The sequence below is a fragment of the Oncorhynchus gorbuscha genome, linkage group LG11, assembly GCF_021184085.1.
Source record: "Oncorhynchus gorbuscha isolate QuinsamMale2020 ecotype Even-year linkage group LG11, OgorEven_v1.0, whole genome shotgun sequence".
In the NCBI taxonomy this organism is placed as follows: domain Eukaryota; kingdom Metazoa; phylum Chordata; class Actinopteri; order Salmoniformes; family Salmonidae; genus Oncorhynchus; species Oncorhynchus gorbuscha.
Window position 1 is genome coordinate 71,189,701 of NC_060183.1, and position 9,834 is coordinate 71,199,534.

At 42.0% G+C, this 9,834-nt stretch overlaps 3 protein-coding genes and 6 non-coding genes across 9 annotated transcripts; 8 read left to right on the forward strand and 1 right to left on the reverse strand.

The window, feature by feature from the left end:
* The first annotated feature begins 607 nt into the window (after positions 1–607).
* On the forward strand, positions 608–682 carry LOC123989632. The gene has a single exon (XR_006830588.1). It is a non-coding gene; the product is annotated as a small nucleolar RNA SNORD36 (small nucleolar RNA).
* A 23-nt stretch (positions 683–705) lies between these two features.
* rpl7a (ribosomal protein L7a) lies at positions 706–4,612 on the forward strand. The gene is made up of 7 exons (XM_046290316.1): positions 706–874; positions 1,090–1,239; positions 1,531–1,671; positions 1,875–1,954; positions 2,209–2,339; positions 2,572–2,641; positions 4,325–4,612. The coding sequence occupies exons 1-7, from the start codon at positions 721–723 to the stop codon at positions 4,427–4,429; spliced, it is 831 nt and encodes a 276-aa protein (XP_046146272.1). The 5' UTR covers positions 706–720; the 3' UTR covers positions 4,430–4,612.
* On the forward strand, positions 937–1,005 carry LOC123989636. The gene has a single exon (XR_006830592.1). It is a non-coding gene; the product is annotated as a small nucleolar RNA SNORD24 (small nucleolar RNA).
* On the forward strand, positions 1,341–1,409 carry LOC123989637. The gene has a single exon (XR_006830593.1). It is a non-coding gene; the product is annotated as a small nucleolar RNA SNORD24 (small nucleolar RNA).
* LOC123989628 lies at positions 1,729–1,800 on the forward strand. The gene has a single exon (XR_006830585.1). It is a non-coding gene; the product is annotated as a small nucleolar RNA SNORD36 (small nucleolar RNA).
* On the forward strand, positions 2,042–2,118 carry LOC123989630. Its single transcript, XR_006830586.1, has one exon. It is a non-coding gene; the product is annotated as a small nucleolar RNA SNORD36 (small nucleolar RNA).
* On the forward strand, positions 2,431–2,500 carry LOC123989631. The gene has a single exon (XR_006830587.1). It is a non-coding gene; the product is annotated as a small nucleolar RNA SNORD36 (small nucleolar RNA).
* Positions 4,613–4,849: 237 nt separating the features above from the next.
* Positions 4,850–7,409, reverse strand: LOC123989360 (surfeit locus protein 1). Its single transcript, XM_046290314.1, is given in 10 exon segments — positions 4,850–5,393; positions 5,516–5,597; positions 5,814–5,976; positions 6,062–6,134; positions 6,265–6,338; positions 6,340–6,457; positions 6,581–6,663; positions 6,753–6,880; positions 7,022–7,085; positions 7,248–7,409. Coding segments are annotated over 10 exon segments (912 nt in total). The 5' UTR covers positions 7,311–7,409; the 3' UTR covers positions 4,850–5,329.
* A 30-nt stretch (positions 7,410–7,439) lies between these two features.
* On the forward strand, positions 7,440–9,680 carry surf6 (surfeit 6). Its single transcript, XM_046290313.1, has 4 exons — positions 7,440–7,812; positions 8,014–8,244; positions 8,419–8,501; positions 8,652–9,680. Exons 1-4 carry the CDS (start codon positions 7,722–7,724, stop codon positions 9,348–9,350), a joined length of 1,104 nt encoding a protein of 367 aa, XP_046146269.1. The 5' UTR covers positions 7,440–7,721; the 3' UTR covers positions 9,351–9,680.
* Positions 9,681–9,834: the final 154 nt, after the last annotated feature.

Genomic DNA, 9,834 nt, shown 5'->3' on the forward strand with positions numbered 1-9,834 from the left:
TCATCTTCTTTCTAAAGCTGTGATATCTGATAAACGGTATAGTAATATGGTATACATAACACAAGCACCAATTTTATATTTGAATGGTGTGGTAATATTTAGCTGTTTTATCGGATAACTCATGAATTGGCAGTGATATTGCCGGTGACGTTATCCACACGGGACCTCCTAGTACAGCATTTTAATTAATGTATTCGGGAGTCCGACTGTGCGGCTGAAATGTAGTGTATGCACGTATAAACCGCTTCACGCTTGTGGCGGGTAGTGTACAAGACTAGTAAAAGACTAGATGGACAACCAAGTAGTAGGCCTAACCTCGCTTCAGCCCGTTTTGCTAACTACGGTGCCTGCCCTCTTGCAGTCAATTCGCATAGACAAGGGGATACTGGCCTTGTGTAACGTTACATCAAATTGTCAAATGCCTGTTTGGATAGTTAACGGGTGATGTAAGTTAATAGTTTGGTTTGATTACTTAGCTGGCTTGGTATCCATAACTAACCGTACCTCGCATTAAAGTTTGTGTTGGTTAACCAACTTACAGGTCACGATGTGTAGCTTCCTTTGAACTTTTCGTTATAACCACGGAACAGTCTTTATTTTCTGGCTTTTGCTGTGATGCTTTGAATTTCTTCAACTGAATATTATATGTGGATTAAAAACAAACGTTTTAACCCTGAGCTAAAGCCACACTATTGTTTAAATGTCTTTGAATAAACTGTCATGTATGCTGACCAGTCTACTTTTTTAAAACAGCCTAAAGGCAAGAAGTCCAAGGGGAAGAAGGTGGCACCAGCCCCTTCGGTGGCCAAAAAGCACGAGGCTAAGAAAGTGGTCAACCCCCTGTTCGAGAAGAGGCCAAAGAACTATGGCATTGGTGCGTAAAGTGAACCTTTTGGGATTTGTATTTGATTTCTAGTAACTGTTCGGTCTTGCCTGTGCAGATGATGTAAAGAATATTTGCTATCTTAACAACGATGCAGACAACCCACCAAGATCGCTGATGCACTTCTTCCATGACTATAGTGGCTTTTGACTTTTCTGATTACGCAGTACTGATTCGATGCACTAATCTCCCATGTTTGTTCATAGGTCAGGACATCCAGCCAAAGCGTGATTTGACACGCTTTGTGAAATGGCCCCGTTACATCCGCCTGCAGAGGCAGCGCTCCATCCTGTACAAGCGTCTGAAGGTCCCCCCAGCGATCAACCAGTTCACCCAGGCACTAGACCGCCAGACTGGTAGTTCTCAGTGCATACGTTTATCAATTTTGCTGTTGATTTGTTTATTGTTTGTGGGTCATTTTTTCTGGGTCTTGAATGAATTATTTTGTGGGATATTTTGCAGATGATGTGAATAATATTTGCTATCTGAACAGCAATGTTGACATCCCACCAAGATCACTGATGCACCTTAGAAAACCCTAAAATTATCCTTGTGAATCTCTAACTTGAGACATTTTGAGTCGCAGGTCATGTTTTCTATTATGTCCCAGAGTCAGTCAATGTACTGGTTTTCTATTTCCCTCACAGCCACACAGCTGTTCAAGCTGGCCCACAAGTACAGGCCGGAGACCAAGCAGGAGAAGAAGCAGAGGCTGCTGGCCCGCGCTGAACAGAAGGCTGCTGGAAAGGGAGACACCCCAACAAAGAGGCCACCTGTTCTCCGTGCAGGTGAGGCAGATATTGAGGTCTTTTTAAAGAAAATAAATTATACATACTTTGGCGTTGATGCAATGATGTTTGAATTTCTTCACCTGAAATAATCATGTAGTTTTATTGAGCTTTTTAACCCTGAGCATAAGCCATGAATTGTTTGACTATTTCAAGAACTCTGTTGAATGTGGGTTTGATATCAATGTTGAATTCTCCCATAGGTGTGAACACTGTCACCACTCTGGTGGAAAGCAAGAAGGCCCAGCTGGTGGTCATTGCCCACGATGTGGACCCTATTGAGGTAAGACAACTGAACTTCGTAGGCTTGTTTCTTGCTGTATGGGTTTGCTTTAGCAGGCTGTTATTACTTGTGGGCATATGTGGTCATTTGCAATGATGCTTGAATTTCTTCACCTGAATCCTCTATGTGGATCAAAACATACGAGCTTTTTAATTCTGAGCTAAGACCGCTGCCCTGTATTGTAGTTGAGAAGGCACAGCCAGAAATGTGTTGTCCATAGATATTGATACTAGTCATTTTTCTTGTCTCTGTAGCTTGTAGTCTTTCTGCCTGCTCTGTGTCGCAAGATGGGCGTCCCTTACTGCATTGTCAAAGGCAAGGCCAGGCTGGGAAGACTGGTGCACAGAAAGACCTGTACCTCAGTCGCCTTCACACAGACAAACCCGTGAGTAACAAGTGGCAAAGCCAAACACTGATGCACTTGAGGCCTACCTCTAAGTTGCGCTTGTGCACTTTTTAAATCTATGAAATCCTTTTGGCGATGATGTATGAATTTCTTCAACTGAACAACCGTGTGGCTTTATGAGCTTTTTAACCCTGAGCCAAAGGTTTACGAGCAGTTCACCTGGATGTCAATTGTACTTTGGCGATGCACTGACATGTTCCTACTTTTTCAGTGAAGACAAAGGTTCCCTTGCCAAGCTGGTGGAAGCCATCAAGACTAACTACAATGACCGATATGAGGAGGTGAGTGGCCAGTCTGATCAGCTACTGTTTTGTCAATATTGACTAGTAGTCAAGCCACAATGTTTCTGGGTCCTGAAGATGGATGGATTTTCTTGTGGGTTCATTTTTGGCTTTTGCAGATGGGAATGAATATTTGCTGTCTTAACAGCAATGCTGACACCCACCAAGAATATTGATGCAATTAGCTTAACCTTTCTATCGCAGGGGTTCCACTAACTGAACACCTCAACAACATTCTGCTGAAAAGGAAGTGTGCGAAATTAAAAAATATTTTTGGGAAATATGTAACTTTCACACATTAACAAGTCCGACACAGTAAATGAAAGATAAACATCTTGTTAATCTACCCATCGTGTCCGATTTAAAATAAATAAATGCTTTACAGCTAAAGCACAACATCATTATGTTAGATCACCACCAAGGTGAAGAAACACACATCCATTTTTCCAGCCAAAGATAGGAGTCAACAAAAAGCAGAAATATAGATAAAAATTAATCACTAACCTTTGATCTTCATCAGATGACACTCATAGAACATCATGTTACACAATACTTTTATGTTTTGTTCGATAATGTGCATATTTATATCCAAAAATCTGTTAATATTGGCGCCTTACGTGCAGTAATGTTTTGATTCCAAAACATCTGGTGATTTTGCAGAAATACTAATAATACACATTGATAAAAACAACTGTTATTCACAGAATTAAAGAGACTTATTCTTAATGCAACTGCGGTGTCAGATTTAAAATAAAATAAAACGAAAAAAGCATAATCTGAGAACTGTGCTCAGAACCCAAAACAACTAGGGGAATAGCTGCCATTTTGGAATCAAAAAAGTTAGTAACAACACCATAAATATTCACTTACCTTGATCTTCATCAGAAGGCACTCACAGGAATCCCAGGTAGACAATAAATGACTTAGTTCCATGTATGTCCAAATAGCCACTTGTTGTTAGCGTGTTCAGCCCAGTAATCCATCTTCATGATGCGTGAGCATTTCATCCAGACAAACTTAAACTTCCGTTACAGCCCTTTTAGAAACATGTCAAACGATGTATGGAATCAATCGTTAGGATGTTTTTAACATAAAACATCAATGTTCCAACCGGGGGGTTCCTTTGTCTTCAGATAAAGCACTGGAACGCGAGGTAACTCTGTCGGGAGCTCGCGTCATGACAGAGGCACTATGCCAGACCACTGACTCATGAGCCCCTCCTTTATGGTAGAATCCTCACTCAAGTTTCAAGACGGTTGACATCTGGTGGAAGTGCAACCTCATCCATATCTCAATGTGTACTTGGTGAGCCAAGCTTTGAAAAACTACAAACCTCAGATGTCCCACTTCCTGTTTGATTTCTTCTCTCAGGTTTTTGCCTGCCATATCAGTTATGAGTTACTCAGTCATCATTCAAACAGTTTTACAAACTTCAGTGTTTTCTATCCAATACTAATAATAATATGCAAATATTAGCATCTGGGACAGAGCAGGAGGAAGTTCACTCTGGGCACGCTATTCATCCAAAAGTGAAAATGTTGCCCCCTATCCCCAAAAAACATGTATTTAACTTGAGGGTAATCTAGCTTAAAGCACATGAGTCACCACTTTGTCTCCCTGAACTGACTTAATTTAACCTGGTTCCCACTAAATTAACTCATGACAATGTGCTTCCTCTTCTAGATCCGTCGTCACTGGGGAGGTGGTATCATGGGTCCGAAGTCCACAGCCCGTATTGCCAAGCTGGAGAAGGCTAAGGCCAAGGAACTGGCCACCAAGCTCGGATAAACTGTTTGATATCAAAATAAATGTCTCAAGAAATATGCTTGTTTTTTTTGTCCAATGAGAACCCCTATGTTATGCATGTGAACCTTAAATGGATATTGTGCTGATCACATGAGTTTCAAATGTCAACGGTAGTGGCACATTTTGTATGTGTATTGAATCTATAAAATAAATGATCATACACCATTGGTGCCAATTATGTTTAACATATTGGTATGATTTCTGATGCTGGGAGAATTACCTGGACAAAAAGTTGGACTACTGGTGCTCCTCGGTGTATTACACTTGCTGACCTAAGGCCACTGTTGGCGGTGCAACAGGTGGCATTACCCAGCAGAAACATTGTGTAGTGCGCTTTACTTGAAATGGCACAGCTCAGGCCTGAACATATTTAAACCCCCCAATCATAACATGACAACTGGATGCAGTTTGCTATTTTATTAGGATACTTCATATGCACAAATCCTACTTACAAACATGCAATTTCATTGATTTGATCAAATTAATTAGGCCAATTATGGATTTAATGACTAGGAATGCAGATATGCATAGACAAATGGGCCTCGCTCAAGGTATTTTTGCATTCAAATTGCCATTATAAAAATAAATTGTTGTCCACAGCTTATGAATGCCCATGCCATTGTGGGGCACTTAACCATGTTTACGTCTGTAAACCGCTTGCCTACAAGTGGGCTTGGAGTTGAGGCAGGTTGTAACACATTTTTACACAAAATACTGGTGTCAAATTTCTGGGGTCTTTATTTCAGCTCATGAAACCAACTTTACATGTTGCATTTGTAAGTGTACATTAAGTACCTACAGCAGCTACTATACTGCCATGATCTGGCTGTGGTATATTCATGACAAACTTAATTTCCACTACTCAAGCCATTGCGGGGTGTTTTACACAATCCTTTTGATGAACTTGGCATACCACATGTAAGAGGTTGCTGCACAGAGGCCATACCTACAGAGAGGAAGAGAAGCACTCATTGGATATGCATACAGCTCAATTGATCCTAGTTATGCAAGACAGAGGCTCACAGTGAAGAAAAAAATGACTAATTGATGTGAAATATGACAACTTACCACGTCATAATGTACTGCATATGTTCATTCCTTAGGGTGACTCGGGTCTGTCCTCCTATAGGTCCACCCGGAATTGTGCTGGCTGAGAATATTAACCAACAAACCTTAGTTTTTCATTCATTCTTAATGAAACACGCACTACCAACTCACTTCAGATAAATAATGGATTTACTGTTATTCCAAACCTCAGCTGAAGGGAATGTTAATCACCATTCAGTCTTTCACATACCTTATTTTCTCATACCATGCAATTAAATCAAAGTGTATTGTCTAAATAGGGTAATACTGAGAGCTGTACCCAGGTCAGCATCGATGAAGATCTGCTCAGCCCCTGTGACTCTAGCCATTGTCTCCAGGTCGCGGTAGTGCCAGCGGTTGCGCTCCACGTCGTTTTGTGGCACAAAGGGTTTGCGGATCTCTGTCAGCCTCACCACACCTACCAGGTCAACCTCGTCATCCACCTACAGAGCAGCGCCATGACAAAATCATCACCCATGACAACTTTGAGTCTTGAATTAGACAATGAATATGGGGGGGGGGGCTTACCTGTCCCTTCATCCTGGTTTCTGGTTTGATCTTCTTCCTAGGAACATATCCTCGGTTTACAAGGATCGTGATCCTGTGAAATGTACACAAGAATGTCAACAGTGTAAGGAGACAATAATGTCTTAACATTTTGGAGCTCTCACATACATACACACACACATACTGGTAGCAGCAATTGCAATGTGCGTGTGTGTGTCTCTTACCCTAGGTCACTGCAGTAGAACGGGGTAACGACATTGGCTCCAGTATCTCCACTGGATGACAGCTGGCCTGCCTCCCCTTGCCTCTTTCTCTGGGTCGACAGGTGAGCGTGGTAAGATGTACATCTCCTGGGAGTGGTCATAGTGCCCACGCACCTTTACTCTCCTGTACTCCAGATTGTTCAACTCCAGAGGACTAGGAAGAAAAGCCATATAAACAAGAACATTACAAATACTTCCAGTCTGAACTAAAAAAAATCAAGACAACAATTATGTGTAATTATCTGTCTGATAACTTGTGTGCGCATGTGTTCCTCACTCAATAGGAAGAGGAATGGGTTCAACGGAGGTAAGACTTCTCAGTTCTGCAATCAACTTAATTTTCCATTCCCGACGTTTCACCTAAGTAGAAGAGTTGCTTTGGTCAGTATAATTTGTCATATCCATTCTAGAGGTACTGCCACTTGAACTACTGTTTAATGGAGCCATACCTGCCATGTCCCAAGACCAAATGTGGTAACAGGGATCAGAAGCAGGAGCCATTTGAGGAAGGAGTCCTCTCCCTTCGCTGCACTGGCAGCTGTGGAGCTTGACAGTCGACCAAAGTTGATACACTTGCCTGGAGTGTTTGGAAAGGTGTCGGAGTGTTTGGAAAGGTGTCAGAGCTATAACCATTACGAATCAACGTTATGAAATGGTAAGCTTCGGTCATTGAATCACATGGCTAGTTTGCTAGCTATGAATATATCTGAAACATTACCTTCTGCTTGTTTGAAGAGAGGCAGTCGTGGCAATAGAGTCCTCTTGAAATAAATTGCATGTGACTGAAAAAAGAAATGCATTCACCTACATCATTACATCAGCAGTCAAACTGTAGGTCACTGGAATTTATGCAACAGCAAGCTAGCTAACGCCAGTTAACGTTAGTTCTTAAGATATTCATACTTGAAATACAGTAGCTATGTACTGTAGCTATATCAACTTACGTTATTTTTGATCATCTTCAAGGTCTTAGCAGAACACGCGAACATAACTGTTAAACTGCCCATAGTTACTGAAAATATGGTAAACACACAGAGATAGTCAATTTGACGAGGCAACTGGCAAAATAAGTTACATGTCCTGTGTGCAGGAGGGATTGTGTTTGATGTAACTACATCCGGTCCAACCTGACTTCAATGTGACGCCCATTTCAGTCTCGTTCAGTCTCGTACACGTGCATTTGTAGCTAGCTAGTACTTTTAATACTGCCTGTCTTTGGTTGTCATTTTAACAGCAAATGTTGCAATTTTATTTTGATCATCATAAGTAAAGTTATTTATTCACCATTGGTTAAGGTATCAGAAAGATGACCTGCAACATCTCGCTCGTACTTTCTGTTTGAAGAGGGACTTTACATTAGCTAGTGGCTATTTATTGTTAGCAGATTCGTGGTTGTCGATTTTTTTGTTGTTCGAGAAATGGCAAGTCTTGCTTCAAAGGACTCATACCTTCAGAAATTGGCGAGTAAAGTATGTGCTCAACAGCAAGAACCAAGGAATAGGCCATTTGGTAAATGTTTTCAGGTTCTATCTATTAGCTAGCTGCATGTTTTCATTTGTGACAATTGTTTTTGAATAAATTTTAATTGTTGCTGATGTTATTCAATGAATCTCTAGCACCACTGACTTAAAAATAAACACCCCTCCAATGTATAGGCATTTTCATCTGTACTTATACAACCTAACATGTTGTCTCTCTTCATGACGGAAGTCCCTTTTCAAGGTGGACGTGTGGCTGGCCCTCCAAAGAAGAGGAACAAAACCAATCACAAACAGATAAGTGTAAACAGCAATGTAGCGAAACACCAGAAGTTACCTTTGAAGCCTAACAAGAAGCTTGCCATCACCCCAGCACAGAGAGCACCTGATGTAGTAGAACAGAAGATCTCAAAAGCTACAGTTCCAAATGGGGTGATGGTTGAGACTAAACAGAAGCCCAAAGGTAAAGTTATATATTGATGTTCAGTCCACAAATGATGCTCAACTTCCTAACATCTTCTGGTGATACTTACCTTTCCTCTTTGTTTTTTTTTTATCTAGGTCCAATATAAATGGTGTAATAGCCATGTCAGAGACATTATTGTACTCTTCACTGACTTTTGTTCTCACCCTGAAGGTGGAAAGCCGGGTACTAAATTCTCCACGGTAGATATTCTACGGCAGAGACTTCATGAGAAGATTGAGGAGTCTCGTGGGCAGGTATGTGTTAGGTTATCTAAGGGGTTGTTCAGTGTCTACATGCGGTAAAATGTCTCATTACCGATCCACAGTTGACTGTCATGACTTGGCAATGCACATTCCTGTTGACATAGCCTACAACTAACCTTCCATTCCCTTTTCTTCCTGTAGGGAACCCCTAAGGACCCATCCTCTGAGGAGGTGCAGAAGAAGCGAGAGAAGAGAAAGCAGGAGAGGGAGCGCAAGAAGAGGAAGCGTAAAGAGTTCATCATTAAGAAGCTCGCTGAGAAAGCTGGCTTAGAGTATGAGCCTGAGATCAAAAGGGAAGAGGCCCCTCCTCCCACCGCACCAGCTGCGGGCAAGCGGGACGAGACAGCCATCGTCTTCAACAAGGTGGAGCTGGGCGATGGTGGGTTCTTGGACAAAGAGCAGAAGAAGAAGGAGAAGAAGAACCGGATAAAAGGCGGCCTGACACCGCTGGTGGGCAAGAACTACAAGCAGTTGCTGGGGCGCGTGGAGGCTCGCAAGGCTAAGCTGGAGGAGCTGCGGGAGAAGGATGAGGGCAAGGCCAAGGTACAGGAGGAGAAGATGAAGTGGACCAATGTGCTGTACAAGGCAGAGGGTCTGAAGATCAAGGATGACGAGAACCTGCTGAGGGCCTCGCTCAAGAGGAAAGAGAAGATGCGCTCGCAGCGGAAGAAGAAGTGGACGGAGCGCAGCGAGACGGTGGTGGAGAAGATGCAAAGGAGACAGGACAAGAGACGCAGGAACATCCAGAAGAACAACAAGGGCAAAGTGGAGAAGAAAAAGGACCGTGCCAGGAAGAGGGGCCGCGTGCTGCCTGAAGACCTGAAGAAGGCTCAGGTGTAGGTGGATGGGGAGGAGGGTCAAGCTGAGGGTTGTGGAAAATGGACTGATTAATTGATGAACATGTCTTTTTGATTGAGCTCTACTGCTTTTTTGTGGTATGGTGCTTTGTCTAGTGTCCACATAATATTCATAATGCTTTGGACTTATGTTAAAAGCCACTGGACAAGGCAAAGACCCAATAAAGGGTTTCTCAAGGTTTGAATAACCAGAGCTCTTTGTCAAATCAATGCTTGCTTTTTTACTTTTTATTCTGTTGGTCGCAATGGTTGACACATGCCATGGATGTCCTGTATTGAAAGTGTAAGCTTCAGTTTAAAATACCTAACTTCATCTGATTTCTCTATATTGAATGTCAATGTTTTGCTAAATGTAATTGAACTTATTATTATTAACTTAAGAAATATGCCCATATTAACTACCCTGTACTTCTTTGTTTGAAAGCGACACACAAATAGCATTGGAAACACGTAATTGCCATATGTGG